Source organism: Vanacampus margaritifer, chromosome 7 (genome assembly GCF_051991255.1).
Source record: "Vanacampus margaritifer isolate UIUO_Vmar chromosome 7, RoL_Vmar_1.0, whole genome shotgun sequence".
NCBI classification, from domain to species: domain Eukaryota; kingdom Metazoa; phylum Chordata; class Actinopteri; order Syngnathiformes; family Syngnathidae; genus Vanacampus; species Vanacampus margaritifer.
Window position 1 is genome coordinate 11930043 of NC_135438.1, and position 21338 is coordinate 11951380.

Sequence of the window (21338 nt, forward strand, 5' to 3'; positions counted from 1 at the left end):
CCTGTCAGTCTTGTTTGTTTTAAGCACCATACGCTTTTTAATAAATTAGTTTCTACATTACATTGCTCAGTGTCATAGATATTATCTAAGTCAATACAGTTAAATCTCATGCTGACAGTATACTGTACAAATAAATATGTTCACCCAGTTCATTTACCTTTAAAAGTAATTATTTCATTCTTTAGCGCTGTGATTAAAAATATTGTACTTAAATATGACAGACTACACATAGAACAGTACATTAAATATCCAAGTCCTGCAAATTGCCCCAACTGGGTCCTGCTTTTACTTTGGCTTTTAGCTTCACATAAAGTTTTACTGCTGACTCCATCTCCCTCTTCACTATCTGAGCCACCTGGAAGGAAACAGAACATTAATTGTTAGGTCACGCATACATACGAGTGCTATATATCCACTCACACAAATTTCTTTCGACCACCGTATGATCTTTGTAAAGGCAGAAATTTTGATACTAGATCTCATTTGATGGCGCAGCTGTACCTGATGTTGTGGTAAGTGAGTGTACATTTGCTATACCTGTATGAGATTCTCTTCTGTTGTTTCATAAAAGAGTTCATCATGGAGCTGCAGGACAAAGTATGCTCCTCTCAAGTGTGCGCCTCTCCGAGGATAACTGCCTGTTCCTATAGTAGACAGTTTGACATCGCACATGCACAATTATGAGATACGGTCCTTCCTGACTGAGTGCGTGCGTGCGTGCGTGCGTGTGTTACCTGCATGTGTGTGCTGGTGAGAGAGTGGAGCTTTCGGGTATGTTTTTCTCAGCCGCCTGTGGATGTTGATGGTGGCGCGTTTAACAATGTCTGCTGCTGAGCCTTGGACAGTTGTGTTCACCGCCTGACGCTCCGCCTGGATAGAATTGGGAAGTAAAATCATCATTATACATCACTGTCAGTAGATCCCATTTTGCACTAATTGAACTGTCAGTCTTGATGCTCAATATGCAAGAAACTACAAAAACGTCATTTTGTGGTCATCTGGGTTTTCAGCCCAGAATCTGGATGAAAATGTAAAAAAAAAAAAAAAAGCTACAAAGTGATCTGACAAAGGTAGATGGCTAAAAGTGTTTCATTATGCTAAACAGGATTTTCCACAATACAGAGCAGACACCTATATTTTTGAAAACTTGACTTGAATGCATACGTGTGCTTTGACATGAGGATTTGTACTGGTGATTCCAGGAAGGTATCTGCGACGTCCCATCAGAGTCTGAACGTAACCATCCTTGATGCACTTCTTCACCGTTTCTCTGAGGAAACAGTTAATCCCTATGCAAACACAACAATTGAATGACACCCAAAAAAGAGTTGCTAAAAAAAAATGCTCATTTTTCATTGACAATGTTGAGAGGTATTAGTTTTGCAATGTTCCTTATTGTCATGGTTATAATGGCGTGAAATGTAAAGAATTAAATAGTTTTTGCTTGAAAGTAGCACAAATTAGCAGTTTTCGTTGATTATGGCGGCACCTTTGGACAAAAGCGGTATTGTTTTCTCTTTAATTTCCCTTGAAAGAACCACATTTCCCATGAGGCCAAGCGCATATCGTGAAATCCGGACGTCCAAGGCGTCTGCAATTGGACTGAATTACATTGTTTCCAGTGGGTATTTTCTTTATACAGCACTGTTACGTTTCTCAAGTATGTTACCGGCAGATTGGTTGTAATTTTACCTTCTTTATTACACACAAACGGCTGCCTCTACTCCCTCCCTTCCCATTGCATTCACAAGCATTCTTAAACAAGAAACAACACAACCTTTGAGCGTTGCGTGGCTGGTCGGGTCAGTCTGGAAAGGCGAACTATTGAAGGAATTAAGGAATTTTGTCCTCTTTGTGTGTTCCAAAAATGAAGATAGATTTAATGTAAGAAAAATACACCTTTGCAAAAATGATTTTTAATTAATCAGAGATCTCTGGACAGATAACAGCCTCTATCATCACTTAAACATCGTGGGATTCAGAGCGTCAAATGTGTTTCTTCCGGGTGTCGAACGGCTTTTATAGTTTAAGGACCTCCTCTCTTTTATTTGTAGACAAAACATATCTCTGAGTACTTTTCCAGAGCAGATGGCGTAAACAAGGTCAGATTTGGGTGTGTGTTCGGGACTGAATATGTTATATAGTTGAAGGTTCTATTTTTCCCCATAACAAAATCTCACAAACAAGTTGAACCAAATTTACGGTGGCCGTGACTGATGAAGAAAGTAAAGAGTGTGTGTGTGTGTGTTATTTCAAAGCAAATTTTGTTTTCAAGACCGAAATGTGCGTGTACAAAATAAAACAAGGAATTTTGGACCAATCAATGTGCACCAGCCCAAGGTCAGACCATACCGAGATCAACACCTTCTGCTCTACTAAGGACACAAAACATTTCGACAAGGTTAATATAAAGAATTGGGATGTTCATAGTGTGTAACAATGTTTAATAAAATAAAATGAAGAATTAAAAATGCTACAATATCTAACACTTATCAAGCTGATTGTTATTTATTGCTACCACGCAATTTTTCAATAGCTAACATTAGCATAATTATGTTTTTTATTTGAGCATGGAAATTGTTAACAAAAGCTACCTTCTTCTGTGTTAGCATTAAGCTAGCAGAATTTCTGAAGGCAAGGTTAGGTAGTTGTTTTAAATACAGTATGGATAATTCTCTGTTTTATCTTTAGTTTGACAGTAAATTTCAACGAAGTGGCGATAAACAGCTTGGATACTCTTTTTTTTGTTGAAGACTGCTGTTTGTTGAAACGTGAGTTGAAATGAGTTCATTGCCACCATACAGCAATCGTATCAATGTGTTGCCTACCTTTGTATCTGGCCTTGAAACTTTCAATATAGCAGGCCGCATCGTTCTCCTCCACGCCCATCTGCTCCCCTAAAGACTTGGCTCCCATCCCGTAAATAATGCCGTAGCAAATCTAGAAAAACAAGTAAAAGTGATTTTGAATGTCCACGTTGTTACACGTTAATCTTGACGCACCTGCTTGGCTTGCTGTCTGAGATTGTCATTGACAGTGTCGGGGTCGACGCTTTTCCATTCGCCGGCGATGCAGCGAAACACGTCGGCGCCCCCATTCAGCACCTGCAGCAGACGCTGATCTTTGGACAGGTGAGCCAGCACCCTCAACTCCAGCTGGGAGTAATCCACCGCCAACATCATCCCGCCTGCAGCAAAACGAGGCCGTGCGCAGCAAAATGTGAGACGTGGGGAAATTGTGTGTGAAAAGGCAAAACGCGTACACTAAAATGCATCATGGACCACCTGAGAAGGTTACGAAAGCGTGTCTCATGCTGACGGAGAAAGATGGGCCACGATTGGCAGCCTCGCTGTTGGGAACCGACGGGGCCAAAGAACGTCTCTTCTTCCTGCAACATAAAAAGCTTGATTCTTGCAAAATGTACTCACAAAGTACTCACATCTCTGTCATGCTTTCTACATACAGTGAAAACAGCAGAGGCCCCAGGATTGAACCTTGTGGAACACCATATGACAGTCGGGCAGAGCAACCAAGGCTAACACAAAAAGTATGTACTAAGTATGATACGGTACAGTTAATCCCTCTCTCAGACAGTGTCAATTACAACTACAGGGATGTGATTTGACCAAAGTGAAATTATCTGAAAATTTAGCCGGGGGTCTGGGGGCCGCTGGTACCCAGCTAGGTCCAGGGCAGTGCCCTGGTGGGGGGACAAGGGGGGCGCAGCCCCCCGGAGCTCATGGGTTTTCCGTGTTTTTAAGTACTTTCAATGCACTCACATGACAAAGAAATAGACAAAACAACAGCATAAATTTTCAATGTATATTGAACTATCCCATATAAAATGGCAGTTTTAGTCAACTCAAAATCAGTCACATTCCAAAACATTGGACTGCCTTTGCTTTTAAAAACTATCACTGAGAATATCATCATATCTAACTAATGTGATTACTAAGTTAACACATAAATAATGTTGAAGAGTTCAAATTTCATGAACAAATAATTGTATCATGACCAAATGAAAAGTAACTCATATTAGAGCATACCACAAATGTCTTTGTTATAGCAGAAGATGTTATCTGTCGGAGTCATGTGCATACACAATGAAGTACAAAAAAAAAAAAAAAAAAAAATCAGATTTTTTTTTTTGGGGGGGGGATAAAAAAAAGCGGAATTCCGCGAATTAGCGGAAAAATCACATCCCTGCAACTATCATTGTTTGTACGGTAAACTCATGTCTACCGTCCACCGTCTATCAAAGCAGTGTTGACGTACCCATGCTTGCCCTTGTAGCGGCCATCTTGTAAAGGTGGGCTCTCTCCCACCACAGTGGGCATGTCAATGTCAAAGTCTTTGGGGACGTTCTGTATGTTAGGCTCTGTAAAACTCACTCGACCTAACGCAATACAAGAAAAATAAATACAAATACAGACGCATATGAATATTTTCGATGACCGTCTGCATGCAGTGGCCTAGATGTGCACCTGTAGCCGTGTGTGTCTGGGCTATGGGGTAAATTCTATCCATGGCCAGTGTAGCGTGATACTGCTTCTCCCTCTGCAGCGGGAACACCACTTTAGTCAAAGCGTTGGTGATCCTCCTCCACTCCAGAATCGCGCCTGGGAGCGGATGCAGAGGACGTAGCTTCTCTAGAACATCCTGACAACAGCACTTTAGTTTAGAGCAGGGATGGGAAACTCCAGTCCACGAGGTCTGTTTTCCATGTTTCCCTCCTCCAACACAGCTCATTCAAATGATCAGCTCATCAGCAAGTAAGAATGATCCTGACTAGCTCTGGGGGGCTGGGGGGGGTGTTAGTCGACTAATTTCGATAAGTCAACTTTAAATATAGGTTTACTGAAGATGTCTGCCTCAAAGCTCCGCCAGAAACATGTTTGCCATGTTTCTAGAGACCTTTTTTGCAGACGCACGCAGTGGACAGGAACTACTACGCGTCATGTCAAAACTGTGTGAACTAAATGGTGGTTAGTGTTTGTTTACCTTAAATTGCAATTGCCAGTGCCCTAATGCTAATCGCGATTGCTAACCGTTTAGCATAGGCTAATTTTGTTGGTGTTTAATACTGATCATGCGCAGAAGATGATAAATAATTTGTAATTATATCCACTCAATTCAACTCATGTAAATATAATGATGTATGTGTGAACTAAATGGTGGTAGTTTGTTTATTTTAAGTGTAATCACTAGCGTGCTAATGCTAATCGCGATTGCTAACCGTCTAGCATAGGCTAATTTTGTTGGTGTTTAATACTGATCATGCGCAGAAGATGATAAATAATTTGTAATTATATCCACTCAATTCAACTCATGTAAATATAATGATGTATGTGTGAACTAAATGGTGGTAGTTTGTTTATCTTAAGTGTAATCACTAGCGTGCTAATGCTAATCGCGATTGCTAACCGTTTAGCATAGGCTAATTTTGTTGGTGTTTAATACTGATCATGCGCAGAAGATGATGAATAATTTGTAATTATATCCACTCAATTCAACTCATGTAAATATAATGATGTATGTGTGAACTAAATGGTGGTAGTTTGTTTATTTTAAGTGTAATCACTAGCGTGCTAATGCTAATCGCGATTGCTAACCGTTTAGCATAGGCTAATTTTGTTGGTGTTTAATACTGATCATGCGCAGAAGATGATAAATAATTTGTAATTATATCCACTCAATTCAACTCATGTAAATAAAATGATGTATGTGTGAACTAAATGGTGGTAGTTTGTTTATCTTAAGTGTAATCACTAGCGTGCTAATGCTAATCGCGATTGCTAACCATTTAGCATAGGCTAATTTTGTTGGTGTTTAATACTGATCATGCGCAGAAGATGATAAATAATTTGTAATTATATCCACTCAATTCAACTCATGTAAATATAATGATGTATGTGTGAACTAAATGGTGGTAGTTTGTTTATTTTAAGTGTAATCACTAGCGTGCTAATGCTAATCGCGATTGCTAACCGTCTAGCATAGGCTAATTTTGTTGGTGTTTAATACTGATCATGCGCAGAAGATGATAAATAATTTGTAATTATATCCACTCAATTCAACTCATGTAAATATAATGATGTATGTATGAACTAAATGGTGATAGTTTGTTTATTTTAAGTGTAATCACTAGCGTGCTAATGCTAATCGCGATTGCTAACCGTTTAGCATAGGCTAATTTTGTTGGTGTTTAATACTGATCATGCGCAGAAGATGATAAATAATTTGTAATTATATCCACTCAATTCAACTCATGTAAATATAATGATGTATGTGTGAACTAAATGGTGGTAGTTTGTTTATTTTAAGTGTAATCACTAGCGTGCTAATGCTAATCGCGATTGCTAACCGTTTAGAATAGGCTAATTTTGTTGATGTTTAATAATGCTTATGCACAGAAGATAATAAATAATTAGTAACGTATTTATATCCACGCCATTCAACTCACATTGAAACTTAAAGGAGAAAAAAAATGTGTAGAGGGTGGGGGGATTATTTGATGTAATGTGATAGTGACAGCCTTAATCCTGATGATTTGTATCTGTTGTGTTGGAGGACGGAAACATGGAAAACCTGCTGGATTGCGCCCCTGGAGGACAACAGTCGCCCATCCCTGGTTTAGAGGGACTCTTCAAAGAAAAGAAAAAAAAAGCGGTTCACCTTGGTTGTACTGAATTGCTTCCCGAGCCGAACTCTGCCTCCACCTCGGCGGGTGTATCCGAGGGTCTTCTTGCTCTTTGATGCTCCTATCTCACCGTTTGGAGGTAGATGGAGCTCGAAGAACAAAATCTAAACAAGGACGTGCGTGATGAGACACTTAAGATTTCATGCTTCCTAGACTCTCCTCTAAGCAAATAAAACTAACCTGCGCTATGTCATCGACGGAGGTAAGGGAGAAGCTGTGCCCCGCCAGCTCGTACGCTTGAGATTCTAGCTCTGCCAGTTTGGCTTGCATCACATGCTTTTGTCTCTCACACTCATCTACACTGAAGCCCACTCCGTTAAGTTCCAGCAGAGCCAGACACACTTGCGATGGCATCTCGACGCTCCGGAAGGATTCTGCGCAGGCCGTGACATGACATGACATGTCAAGTCAAAATTGCTCACAACGTATCTTACATCTTATCTAATCATACCAAGCATGCCATCTTTGTCGAGAAGAGTGTTGAGATGGTTCATGACGGCGTATACAAGCACACTAGTGGTCGCGGCCCTCACGCGGGGACAGTGGGCGTGCGCATTCCCAAGGCCGTCCAACAGAGGGAGCTCTTCTGGACAGTAGACCGTGATCATATTAGCTAGAGTCCTTGCCTCAGTGCCGGGGTCCATCAGCCAGCACGCCACCTCGGGGGAAAAAAACATCAGCAAACATTAGGAAGACAGCAAATGGCGTTTGAAGACGAATTATATCAAGCATGGTGTAGTACAGAGGTGGGCAATCTCGGTCCTCGAGGGCCGTAGTCCTGCAGGTTTTGGAGGTTTCTCACTTCCAACGCAAGCTGATTCCAATCAACAGGCTCATTATCAGGCTTATGCAGAGCTTGCTGATGAGCTGATCATATATCAGCTGTGTTGGAGGAAGGCAACCTGCAAAACCTGCAGGACTCTGGCCCTCGATGCCCACCTCTGGTGTAGTATGTGACTTTATAGGGCAATAATATTTGCTCAGTTGAAATGTGATGGGCCATACATCAGCAACAGTGGCTCTCCTTTCCTACTTGTCAGGGCATTAGAGTAAGTGCACAGTGTTACCTTGGCTTATGAGTTTTTATTCTACTCTTAACTCAAATCACTTGAATCTCAATCACCCATTGAAATTAATATGTCCTGCTAAAAAGCCCCCCAAAATATATATTCCTGTATATATATATAAAAAAATAAAAATAAATGCCACTATTTCATTTAGTACACATTTTTCCCAACTAATCCAATCCACTTTATTTCTATAGCACATTTTATAAACTACTATTTCCAAAGTGCGGCACATTGAGATCCGCACAGTACCATACACATAAAGTCTAAAACCAACTATAATTAAAAACAGTCAATAAAATACAACAAGTAGAATAAAAAATAAATACATTTAAAAAAAAAAAAAAATTTAACTAAGAAAAATAGCACTCTTTCTTTCTCACTCGTATTGTGCTCTTACCTTGGGGTCTTCACATTTCCCCTCCAAGCTGATGCCGCAGCTCAGCACCAGCTTCTTGTACATTTGGATGACGTCATACGTGACAACCGTGGCGGCAGCTGAAGGCCGGCTGAGTAGGGCCTTCACATGCTCGAGCCTCGCACCCACTGGTAAACCCTCATCCAGATCCGGAGGGGCAAGACTTAAACTCAATCCTGAGAAACAATAAAAACTGTGTGACCTCATTCCTGCGTGTGTGTGTGTGTGTGTGTGTGTACCTTTGTTTTGCTTTCGCTGAAAGGATACGTAGAATGCATCTCTTGCTCCCCAGCAGACAGACAGTCCAGTCAGCAGCAGTCCATCACTGCCTCTTACAGGAAAACCATCAGCACCTTGGAACTTTGGTTGTGCTGTTGACACAAAGCGCATCCACACTAATCACATTTTCCCGCAAATGCAAAAAACAACTGCATTGATTACCTCTCTTATCCTTCCCTCCCATTTCCACTTCTGTCTCCAGCTGGTGTTCGACCCTTTCACAGGCCAAAGCCAGAGAGTAGCGTTCTTTGGTTTCCCACTCCTTGACGAAGGTGTCGAAAAGATACTTGTCACTTGAAACGTCGATGATGGAGAACGCGCTACAGTTACTGGAGGAGAGCGATGCATCTTGGGAGAGCTGAAGGGAGAAACCCTCGTAGGAGTCCGGAGAAGGACTTCGGTTGGGGTTTGTGGGAGACTGGTGTCGGGAACCGGATGTCCCCTTGGTGCGCTGCTCTGTTTCACGCGCGGATTTGGAAAAAGCTCCTGGCAGATCACTGGTGGGACATTTTGGAGTTTTCCCAGGTAAAATGCCCGAGGGGGTCGACTGACTGAGCGGCTGGAGGGTGACAGGCGACTGGATAGACGTAGTGGTGAGCTTTATTCTGGGTGTCACAGATGGTGTCTCCTGAGTGGGTGGTATCAAGTCTCCAGCACAGCCCAACCTTTGCGTTCCGATCTCTGTTGACTCACTTGATGTTTGTGGCTGAACAGAATCTAACTCGGGGTTTGTATTGATAGGCTTCGGGCATTTTCTCCTCTCCTGCATGGAAGGAGGAGACTGTCTGGGAGCCTGTGCTTGGCATAAAGGAGGAATTTGCTTATTATTGTCCATGTGGCCCAATGTACTGTTTTGCACAGGCTGATCAGACATACTGGGCCAGCAATCGAATATCTCCTGCAGACCAGGACTGCAATGCAAGGTGATGTGAGGTGCAAGTGATTGTTTTGAAACGACGTCGTCGGACGATACAGAGATGATTTCACCTTCCTGTTCCTTCTTGTCACATTCCTCACTTAGCCTTCCCTTGCTCATTCCGGGTGGTAAACATTGTTGGTCAGCTTGCGCGGATGTTAGGTGCTGGTCAGGAAGAACGTGACCTTCCAGGTGTCCGGCTTCCTGCCTCTCCAGAAAATGCTCGCCCACCAGCAAAGAGTCGCCCCACTCCGACAGGTTGAAAGAGGACTCGCCCCACTGGATCGCTTCATGCTTCTCCGCCTCCTGGTTGACGAGGAGCTCGCTGCGACGTTTCTCCTGGGGGGACAGTCGGGGGTGGATGCCCCTCGCTTGTGGGCTGTCCTGCTCCCCGTTGGCTAATCGATCCTCGTCCGTCTGGTGCGGGCTCAGAGAGTTCACATACAGACTGTCGAACAAGAAGCTGCTGCTTCTGTTTGGATCCTCCACAGCAGCAGCGGCGGCGTTATGGTCAGTAGAATTCTGCGGAAACAACACAACCGAATATACCATTAATTACCACTTAATTCTCGTGATATGGAAAAAGCACTAAGCTTTTATGATGTTATCAGAGTATTTACATAGCCATCCCATCAATCAAGATCAGATTTTGTTACTGTTCCACTCTTTAAACAGTTGGGTCAAAAATAACCTAAATTGAGTCAAAAAGGGACTGCCACAACTTTTGGGGTTATTTCTTTAATCCAAAAAGTAGGATCAAATGGATAACCCACAAAACAGCCCTTTTTTCGTGGGGTTAATCACTTGACCCAACATTTTGGGTTAAATTTGGGTCAGTTTCTTTTTAACCCAATTTGGGCTATTTTTGACCCAACTGTTTTTTTTAGATATTGTTTTTGAACAATTATGTGTAAACCTTTCACATCCAAAGTATTAGATATTTTTTCCTCGTTATGTTTGGGGTCTCTCACATTTCCAAAATTGGTTAAGATGTTAAAAATCTGTATGTGTGTACCTGGCTTTACAGTAGCTGATAATTCATATTTCACGTCAAAAAATAACCCAACTATGGGAATCATGCTTTGTGGGTTATTCATTTCACCCAAGAAGTTGGGTCTAATTGACCCAAATTGTGGTCGGTCCATTTTTGAAAAAGGCTAGGGTTAGGGAAAAACAGTTGGGTTAAAAGAGACTTGCCCAAATGTAACCAAAAAAGTGGATTAGGTGAATAATTTTAGAACAGTTGGGTAATTTAACCCAATTTGGGTTAAACAAAAAAAAAGGGGGGGGGGAGAAGTCAATTACTTGGGTCTATATTCTATTTTGGGATTTTAGGGTGTGAGGGTGGGGGTTTTGTATAGAAAATGACCAAGTGCTGGGTCAAAACAACCCAGAAGGTTGGGTCAAATCAAGTTAATGGGTCGGTCCAATTTTTGACCAAACCAAACCTAGCAGTTTTAAAGGTGCAGAAAGTTGGGTAAAATGAATAACGCACAAAACAACCTATTTTTTGGTCGTTCATTTGACCCAAAAATTAGGTCAGTCCATTTTTGACCCAAGTTGGGTTATTTTTGGCCGAAATGTTTTAAGAGTGAACACAACTAGTGATCTGAACCAAACTACACCATTTGGTGGAAACAAGGACATGTGGGAAAATGACATAGTTGCGGTGATCATGACTCACCTGATGACTGGTGTCAAGAATGAGCCCCATTTGGCTGTCGGTCAGAGAAATATTGAACAGGAGGCGTTTGCTGTTGGGGGCTTCAACTCCAGCTTCTGCCATTGCCTGAATCCCGTTCAAATCACGCGGATGTCCATCATTTCTATCGTGGTTTTCTAATTCTGGCTGGACAAATATCCGTTCCGTCTGCGTGTCCAATTCAAAACTGTCAACAAACATTTCTTCTCCCTGTTTAAGCTCTAGCTGCAAGTCTTCATTTGGATCCTTTCCTGCGTAGAGATCTGGAGATGAAAATGTGTCCGCCTCTGCATCCTCCACACATCTTCGCTTGGTCTCAGGTGTGAATAATGAGGCTGAGGCAGGACGAGAAGAGTCGGACATGTCTTGTTTATCCAGAGGAAGTGTCGTTAGGGCCTCTTGAGCAGAACCAGGTAAAAAATCAACAGCGTTTAAGGCACGTGAAGTCAGCCTGATAGAGTCTTGTGGCTTTTTGTCAGTTTGGATGGATTGAAGGACTTTGTTGAGGATCCTTGAATGCTTCAGTTTCCCTGGCTGCATCGGTAATACCCCAAGCCTTGAGGCATCATCAACATCTGATGTCTTTGTGTGAATAATTGGGTCTTTTTCTAACCTGGAACTTGGCGCTCTCAACCGGGGAAGAGGCAGTAGGGGCAGATCCGGCTCAGGAGGTTGTTGGAGTTGAAGCATCGGGCTGGACAGAATCTCAGCCAATTCTTGTGTCATACTTCTCACTGGACCATTTGGCTGATGTGTGTCCTTTCGGATTGAAACTAATGTTTGCGCCTCCTTGCTTCTTGGCGCTTTCTTTTCCAGCTTATCATCACTTTCTGTTTCACCAGCTTTGGATTCCTTTCTCTGTTCATTCTTTCCTTCTGTCACACTACACGCAAGAACTTCATGGCCTGACTTTTCTCTTGCACTCAAGTCCTTCTTGCTTTGCTTCTCTACTTTTGTCTTGATAACTGTCATGTCCATCTTGTTTATCTGAACAGTATCTTCCTCTTGGTGGTCTTTAATACCATCAGCCTGACCTTTTTGCGGGCTACGGAGAGCAGGAGCACCAGAGGGAAGAGTTGCCGGGTCCCACCGAATGCCCAGCTGTGCCAGGTCTCCCTGAAGGAGGAGCTTTGCCTCCGATACAATCGCAACGGCCGCCTCCTGCTCGGTCAGAGCCCGCCCGCCGCTCACCCACACGCAGCGGAGGTTCCGTCGCTCCACAGCCTCCACTTCGCTCTCATCCACTGCACGCTTGGAGCTGAGGAAAACCCAAAATGTTCTTTGTGTACGCAAAATCTGCACCATAATGGGACTGTGATATAGATGTCTGCGGGGGTTTGCTGCAGTTTCAGTTCAAAAACGACATTTTACATACTCACAGTCACTCCTACCTCTTAAACGGGACAGCGTTCCTCAGAGCTTTCTCCACATCAGTGACTGAAGCTCTGGCAAGTTCGGCGACAGTGCACAAGCCTTGTGCGTAGAGAGCTCGGGCCCTCGTCGCAGTCAGAAGGGAAACCCTTACCAGGTCCACGAGCTCACGTTGGACGCCGAAGCTCAGCCTGGTCTGGTACTGCGACAGCAGCAGCTCCATGTTGCCCCAGCCCAGACGCCTGCAGAACACTGTCACCATACCTAAGGGATGAATGAAGCAACAGCCATTAAATAATAATGCTGTGCCTTTTGATGTACTTGTCGTATTTCAGCTAAATTTGAACATATTAGTATGTACAGTTTTTCATGCATTGATTTTGAGTACCTGCATATGTGGCGGCAGACTGTTGGAGAGACTGCAACTGCCCTCGATTGCAGTTGTATTTGGATGCCACTGCTCCCAAAGGTACCTCTTTTACCAGATCCTGCAGTACGAGAGTGGTGAAGAACCTGTGGAGGGCACACCAAAAAAGATGGATGTCATTCTTATTGATGTAAACATCTTGAAATTAGTATCCGTGAATGTAAATTTGGTTTTGACAAACAGAAATAAATTCATTAAAACGTTGCAATTTTCTACTAAAGAATATACAGTAAACCTCGCATTAGCATTATGCTAACCCTTTACACTCCTGCATTCAGCCAATCAGTGACACGCTGTAATTATATTGCTTTTGCATCTTTACATAATGTAAATGTATGCATTACCTTTTGTGAATTGCCATTTGTCTGCGTTGCATCTCAGTCTTGGCGACAAGTTTCCCCCCGACTGAGCGAGCCAGGAAACCCTCCTGGACGCCCACTAACTCGGCCACTCTCTTCATCGATGAGGACAGCTGCTCCCACAGACAGAAGAACTGATACCAATCTATTGTGGTCCATTCTGCATACAGTGGAGTGATCTGGTGGGGAAAGTTTCCAATAATATTTATGGTACAAGTGAAATTGGATTTGTATAACTTTTACTTTAAACAATACCAGATAGAGAATGTGCAGGTCATTTTCCAGTACAAAGCCCTTCATAGCCCGCTGGAGATCTGCAAATATTCCAAGCGCCTCGGCAGGAGAGAGGGAGGACGACAGAGTGGCAGCACCGAGCTGAGTGGGACAGTATTGCTCCTCTGTAAATGCACACAAACAAAGCCAAGTGGATTGGTGCTTGAATACCCCAGCCAAGAATTTGTTGTTGAAGAGAGGCTTTAGACAGTGAATACATTCATACCAGTATGGTTATTATTGGATTTAGTATTTTATGGTCTACAATAGTACTGTCTGTATCATATTTGTTATAGCTGTTTTTGGGTTGGGTCATGGGGTCATATGATGTTGAGAGTTGTTATGCAGTTGCTATTTCCCTTGTGATTATATTTGTAGTTGATGATGATGTATTACCCGCTTTAAGTTTGTCTAGTTACTCTTATTTTGTAGTTACAATGTCCTTCATGATAATGTCAGTTGCTATGAAGTTGCTATGTCCCTTGTGATATTTGTAGTTATAAACATTTGCTATGTCCCTTATGATGATGTATGAGCCACTCTTAGTTTGTCTTTGTCTAGTCACTCTTATTCTGTAGTTGCTATGCAGTTACCATGTCCCTTATGGTGATAATGTTGTCAGTTGCTATGCAGTTGCTATAGTATTGTATTAGTCCCTCTTAGTTTGTCTAGTCACTTGTTTTGCCATATATAAGCATTTATTCTGTTATATAGAATTGTGCATTGCCCTAAAGAGTTACCGATTGACACTTTTGTCAGTACGTCGATGTTCCGTAGCCGAGGTTTTCTCTGAGCACATTGAGGTTTCCTGTCCTGACTCTTCCATGCAAGCTTTCTTCCGTGCAAGCTGTTCTTACATGTGTTCGAGGTTGCTTCCATGCATCCAGCCCTGCTCTCTCAATTTAGGTTGCTCAGTCGAGGTTTTTCCATCAAATGTTCAACTCATGTGACAACTACCGTCTTAAACAGTATTTGTTGTATTGGCTATGCTACAATGAGCATTTATTGTCAACACTTAACAATCTTTATATATATATTAAAAAAAAAATCATAAACATATTCCCAGGTGTCAAATATTTTTTGGTACACTTGAGGAATTGCAGCCTATCTAAAACTAAAATGGAATGTGTCCACTTACCTTGTCCGTCTTTTTGGACACTGATAAATTCATTCTCCATGAGCCATTCGACACAGGCCTCAATTGCCCCCTTGTTGCTCTCTCCCTTCGTCTCCTCTTTGCTGTTACATTTCGTACTGGCAGCCAGAAGTGAACATGAGGCATATAACCTCACATCCTGTGGAGTTCTGGCTACACCTCCAACAATAATCTGCCGATAGGGGCGATGAGGTAATATATGACTAAAAATGACACCAATGTAGCAAATGTCATCAATCAGTGACAATCAGACCTCCAGAATGGCTCGCAGCATGCTGGTGGTGACACCTTCTCCCTCCCTTTTCACCAAGCAGCTCCTGATTGGTTGAAGAGCACCTGTGAGGAGGCTAATACCTTTCTGACGCTCTGCCTCCTTACACACCAGCACACTCTCACCTGGAATAAGGAAAAACTCATCATGATTCAACAAACGTGATTGTTTTCCGTCGCCTATGTGGTGTTGTCTACATCTGTCTAACTTCTTTCATACCCGTGGTGTCCACTCCTTTCCTCCCTGCTCGTCCAGCCATCTGTTTGTATGTAAGCGGGTCCAGCAAGTGGCCGTTGAAGGTCGGGGTTCGAATGATGACCCTGCGGGCGGGGAGATTGACCCCTGATGAGAGGGTGGAGGTGGCAGCCAAGACCCTGACCATGCCTTGACGAAATGCTCCCTCCAACACGTCACGTTCGTCAAAAGTCAGACCTGCAGAGACACATTTTATTCAGATTCCACTTCGCTTTTATAACATCATCAAGCTTTTCTGGCTGTAGTGAATTACATGTTTATATTTATGGGACCTATTATGGAAAATTGACTATTTAAACAGGAATTCAAAATGTGCCTCCACTAATCTAATCACGTTTTTTTTTTTTTTATAACTTTTATTTTCATGGAATAAGATTTAAGCAGATTAATACACCCATTTTTCTTTATCTCGGGGGCAGACGTTTCAACCTGTACCGCCCCCTACTGAAACTGTTTTCTGGGTTTGGTCATTCGACAGGTTGGTGAGATAAAATTGCTATTGTGCAATTTGATAAAAAGAAAATGTCTATTTTGTAACATTAAAGACAGTAAAACAAACAAACAAAAAGGGTCCCCTTTCAATTGACTTGATGATGGTTGTGTTTACCAGCATGGTGGAAGGCCACGCCCCATGGAACAGTGCGCTTCAGAATGGGATCCAATCCTGCTGGAGTTCGACTCAACTGGGCTATGACATCCAAAAGTCCCCCCTGATCCAAGCACACTGGTTGGGGTTCTGAATCGCTCTCACGTTCTGAAATATATTAACACAAAATACAGTGAACGTTTGCATATAGGGGGCTCGGCATTCATTGATTCATGTTTTTTTTTTTTTTTAAACCAAGAGTCCAAGTATTACTTTGGCACAATCTTGTGGCATTTGGGCCCAATAAACAATGAAACAAATAAAAAGTCTATTTTTCACATTTATGGACTGTAACATGACTAAGAAGAAAAATAGAAAACGCAGAACTCAGCCAAGGCCTCAACATTTGTTTCCTAAATGTATACTAATATGAAATTATTAAGTAGGATCATTTTAAAATCCAGGTGTAGGATTTCTTCAGGATTCAAGGGAAAATAGGCAAAACAAATCACTACCTGATCTGAGGGATATCAGATAAGATTCTACAGAATATTTGTCTGAACATTTTAAATGGGATTTTCTGTTTAAATGCCATACATGCAATCTGGTTTTGACTCAGATATAGTAGCTGGCAGGAAGTAGCTCTAGCATATGAACAAACAAATCAATAACCAATGTCAATGAAAATCCGAGTCGGGTATGGTTGCAGCCTTGAGACCTCGACGCTCATGTGGACCGCGATCAGCGGAAGCTCGATGAACAGAAGTTGTTGAAGCCGGCGCCGGCAGCTATCTTTATTTTTCAAAATAAGAATATGGAGTGCCAATGAAGAAGAAAAAGAAGAATACGAGTCACAAGTAAGTTACATTATTATGCAAAAGTCTATCTACAAAAATAGACTTTAGATAATATTATGATCTAACGTTAGCGTGTCATGTTAGCAGCTAACCCCAACCCTAAGCCTAACCCAAAACCATATAAACATTTAAATATTACTTCCGCTAAACTTAAGATAATATTATGATATAACGTTAGCGTGTCATGTTAGCAGCTAATTCTAAACCTAACCCTTAAAACCATATAAACGTTTAAATACTACTTCCGCTAACCGATCGAGCTTCCGCTCATCAAGTCGAGGTATCGACGTAAGTATGAGCTTTAGGTTACATTTTATTTTGAAATTCATCCGAGCTTCCACTGTCGAGGTCTGCATGAGTGTTGAGGTCTTCACGCTGCAGCCATACACTCTTGGAAAATCCTTAGCAGGAGTAAGATCTACTAACTAGCTAGTATTTGAAAATGATGTTCAAGGTTCTAAGTCTTATTACTTACGCTGTAAATTATGGTACAACTAGCACGCAGTCAAACAGGTGAATTGGTAATTAAAACAGTCAAGGAAAAATAGCCACATACAATATTGAGTAGTAAATGTACAAAACAGGAACATACCAGTATGTTTTAGATGGTAGAACTCTCTGGCGATACTGTCAGCCAGTTTCTCGCACCAGTTCTTGGAGGGGCAGAACAGCAACACGGAATGTCCCTCCCGCACCGTCTCATAACACAAACTGACTATGTGCTCGTCATCGCCCTTAATGAACGCAGTAGCGCGGATTAAAAAGGCTTTTTTTTTTTATATTTATGACCAATTCTTAGTATCATTTACTGTACCTTTATTTGGAGTGCTGAAGTGAACTGTCGAACCACAGAGAGGCTCTTGTCGTAGATGTTGCAGCCCACCTTTAGATGCTCGTGCAAGGGTACCGGTCTGTAGTCGGTCTGGTAAAGCTCTGCACCTAACCAGTCGGCCAGGAGGGACAAGTTGGGCAAAGTGGCACTCATACCTACGACCTGCACTCCTTCAGAAAGTGACCTATCGGAAAACAGGAGATCTGTCTGAATTTAAAGAATGCACACTCACAAGGCACATAAAATTCAAACGTTGAATCTCAAAACTGTGAAACAGACATGCAAACCACTTTTCCACCAAGTCATGAGACAAAAAATCGACTTTTACAAATGCAGTTTTCATGCCACTGTTACACACGCAAGACACAAACCCAGTAGTACTGCGCTTCTGTGCAACATAGCGAATTTTTGTCAGGAGAAGTTCAAGTAGATATCCTCTTCCGGAATCTCCGACCATGTGCAACTCATCCACCACAACCATACCTAGAGGCGTACATGTAAAAGTCAGACATGATCACAAGCTGAATTTCACATTCATGTTACCTAGTAAATCCATGTTGCCTTCCTCTATTAGCCTGTTAATGAGAGAGTTGGCCTTCTCTATAGTGCAGACAGCCACATCCACAGCGGCAAAGCCACCAGCAGCAGATGTGCTTCCCATGAAACCGTCCACACGCACGCCAGCCTCTTCAAATATACTCTGCAGGGCCACAGATACCTATGAAATACACCATTTACACAAAAAGATCACCGACCATAATCTGTTTCCTACTCTTCACCTGAAGGTAGTGCATCTTCTCTTTGGCCACAGAAACAAATGGCAAAATCAGGAGAGCTTTTCTTTTAGTCTCCAATACACGCTTCAGCATCAGCAACTCAGACACCAGAGTCTTTCCAGCACTGGTCGGAGCTCCAAAAAAAGGAAAAAAAAGAGGGAGAATACATTAAAAAATATATATATACTTATAATATCTTGTTTTAACTCAATAGAGATGCTCAGCGCCTTACCAGAGTAGACCAAGTTACCTCCCTGCAGAACCTGGCCAAGGCTGAGGCACTGAGCCTGCCAGTCAAACATGTGAGTGACTCTGTGTTTGCGGTAACACTCCAACACTGGGGTAGGTAACCCCCAACTGGATAACAACAGCTTGTCTGATTGTGCGTCAGGAACACACAAGGCCACACCTGTGCATGGAACAAAAACACAGAAATCACAGTAAAATGTCGTCAGTTAATAAAAAACAACAAAATGGTGAACGCGACAGTGTGAATGAATGTATCTGTGTAAACGACTTTCAAAAATTATGCCTTATAAATATTATAATGTCAGAGGGGTATTAATTCAACAGTATGTTTATGTGATTACATTTCTATGACTGAATGGGGATGGGTGGGGTGGGGGGTGTTAATCAATAAAATGGATTAAAATGATCTGAATATTTTAATTAGATGATGTGCTAAAAGAAATTTGTGAGTTGACTTCCCCTTTAAAGATGAAAGTACCTAACATTGAATGACACTTGAACCTTTTAGTTCATAAAGAACAAAGAATCCATGATCATGATCATTGGCCTATAAGGCCGTTTACCTGGCTGAGGTAAGGTGTCACTGAGAGTACAATGTTGTAAACCGCTGGGAACCGTCAGCACGGAGGTGGACTGATTTTGTGGTGATTGCTGCAGTTTGGACCTCTTCACAGCAGCAGCGATGTGTATAGGACTGAACAAAATGTAGTCCCCAGAAGCATCATGAGATGGACCTCCATTTGAATTCTCAAGTCCTTTTTGGTCCTTGTTACTGGAAAGCTTCTGCCTACTGAAATACAAACAATAAGATAGCAAAAGTTAAATAAATAAAAAAAGCAAAAATAGGAGATGAGTGCAAGTTAAGACTCACAAAGTGGATGTTTCAGCTCCTTGGTGGCTTTTTGTATCTTTTCGGACGCACGCAGGAGCTGGTGATGAATTGTTGCTTTTCTGACACCCAGCAGGCTGCTGTGATTCCTTCAAGTTCTCACCAAAGAGAAGTCGTTGAGCGAGGTCTTTGCAGTTGGCTCTCCTAGATGGTTTCTTGCCATTTTGTTTCAAGGCATTTTCCTGAATGCTGTGAAATTCTTCGTCTGTAGAAACGTGCATCTTTTGCTGTGCGTCAGGTGCATTATTCCCTGGGGGGACCGTCTGCATTACATGCAGGATCTCTTCATCGAGAGCCAGCGTGGACTCTCCGGGTGCAACACCCTACAGGAGACAATCAAGTGACATCTTGTGTAAGATGTGTCACGAGACAAATGCAGTAGTTTACTAATGTCCAGCTAAACTCACCATTGTAACGCCTCTACCTGACAAATTGTCGGTTGTCTTTAACAAGTTGTCATTGTGAGTTGGCTCATCGCTGGTATGTTGGATAGCAACAAGTTGTCATATTTCAATATTTTTGCATATATTTAAAACCTACAGAATAAAACTTACGACTTTTTCTTTTTGATCTTGTGCTGGCCCATGTAGCATTTTCTCTTCAGGGGACCAGGAGCACTCATGTTGTGATGATTTTGATAAGCGTGTTTGAAGTTTGCCGTTGCTTAACATGACATCGGGTTTTTTCCTCCCCGTCGCCGGTTTTATAAACTCTTTTTGAATGACGGTAGAAAATACCTTTGTAAAAAGAAAAACAACAGAGGATTGTTTTGATTTGTGAGAGGAAACATAACACATACACGCTGCTTGCACGTAACTACGAGAAATCAAAAGTTCCGCCGTTATGGCTTAGACTTAAGGTGTTTCAAAGAAAAGAGTCCGACGGGGGTAAATGCTAGCACGCAGCTGTTCCTGCACTTTTCAACTAGTAATAAATTACAGACTTTTTATAAATATTAGCTGTAAATGAATTAGTCAAAAAATATTTGCACTGTTAATTTATTGTTTTTCGTTTGTTTGTTTTTATTAGTTGATAAAATTGAGTACAAGCAATCAAAATTTTGAATTACAATGTCTACAACAATTACAAACAACTACAATCATTAACAAACCAAAACCATGCAGTCAAGTCAACATTCAAACAAACTTTCAAGTCTGTCTGGGGTCACATGAAAAGCTTCACTCAAATACAACATTGTACGCTCAGATTTGTTATTTCTAATAATGGACAGTAAATTAATATACAATTTAAGGTGTATAAAAAAACTAGGAGACTTGGAAAATAATTACTAAATTTAGCTTTGTGTATTCTGTTATTTTATTGTCTTTCCTGATGACTGGCGGCTGTGATGTCAGCAAATATGAGTTTAATTTAATCTTTAATGTCGGCTCAAGTTAGTCACGGTCCTCAGAGACATGAAAATAGAAAGGAATTAAAATTGAATTATGATGAAATATTGATTCAATGATATGTCGAGATTCCAATAAATGTAAAATTTTGACTGATAAACTAGTAGTAATGAATTATCATTATTGTGAGTTTGGTCATGTGACATTTGCAAGTTGAGTGTATTGGAATGTTGTATACATATCACCAGCAAACATTACAAGAACCAGGGTGTAGGAATTCCTCTGAGGGTATTTTTCCCTGACAAGGCTGCAGGGAATCCCTGTGGCACTTTAGGAATTCCTTACACAGTGGTGTGTTGTTGTTGTTTTACCACTCAAATTTGGCAGGCTTTCTAACAACACCATTCTTTATAGTCTGTCAAATTCACAAGATATTGTACTTTAACTTTACAGCAACTTTAAAGGTAGATGTTAAGGACCCATTGAATAATTTCCCTTGGGCCCCCTAAATGACTAGTTACGATCCACGCCCCTGCGTTTGAAAGAACTTGTTAGAGCACGCGGGTATGGGCGGGGTTTGATTGCGACGAGGGAAGGGCGTGAGCA

At 41.8% G+C, this 21338-nt stretch overlaps 1 protein-coding gene across 2 annotated transcripts; it reads right to left on the reverse strand.

Moving 5' to 3' along the window:
* Positions 1-10: 10 nt before the first annotated feature.
* polq (polymerase (DNA directed), theta) lies at positions 11-20217 on the reverse strand. Of its 2 annotated transcripts, none has more exons than XM_077570670.1 (34): positions 19938-20217; positions 19791-19860; positions 19366-19706; positions 19058-19284; positions 18478-18654; positions 18249-18379; positions 18013-18169; positions 17841-17952; positions 17452-17653; positions 17230-17371; positions 15802-15948; positions 15159-15371; positions 14922-15064; positions 14651-14840; positions 13495-13637; positions 13225-13418; positions 12842-12966; positions 12474-12717; positions 11065-12340; positions 8627-9902; positions 8425-8556; positions 8168-8361; positions 7152-7359; positions 6881-7074; positions 6676-6804; positions 4485-4557; positions 4276-4396; positions 3285-3388; positions 3003-3187; positions 2829-2940; positions 1165-1289; positions 735-870; positions 538-644; positions 11-355 (listed from the first exon to the last, which is right to left on the reverse strand). In XM_077570670.1, exons 1-34 carry the CDS (start codon positions 20003-20005, stop codon positions 242-244), a joined length of 7512 nt encoding a protein of 2503 aa, XP_077426796.1. In that variant the 5' UTR covers positions 20006-20217; the 3' UTR covers positions 11-241. The 2 variants fall into 2 exon arrangements, with proteins under 2 accessions (XP_077426796.1, XP_077426795.1); XM_077570669.1 differs by having other exon boundaries at positions 4485-4659.
* Positions 20218-21338: the final 1121 nt, after the last annotated feature.

Coding starts and splice junctions, on each gene's coding strand:
- polq (XM_077570669.1), bottom strand. CDS start 20,005: ATGAGTGCTCCTGGTCCCCTGAAGAGAAAATGCTACATGGGCCAGCAC. Junction 6,805..6,880: donor CCGTCGATGACATAGCGCAG/GTTAGTTTTATT, acceptor GTCCTTGTTTAG/ATTTTGTTCTTCGAGCTCCA. Junction 2,941..3,002: donor TCAGACAGCAAGCCAAGCAG/GTGCGTCAAGAT, acceptor TTGTTTTTCTAG/ATTTGCTACGGCATTATTTA.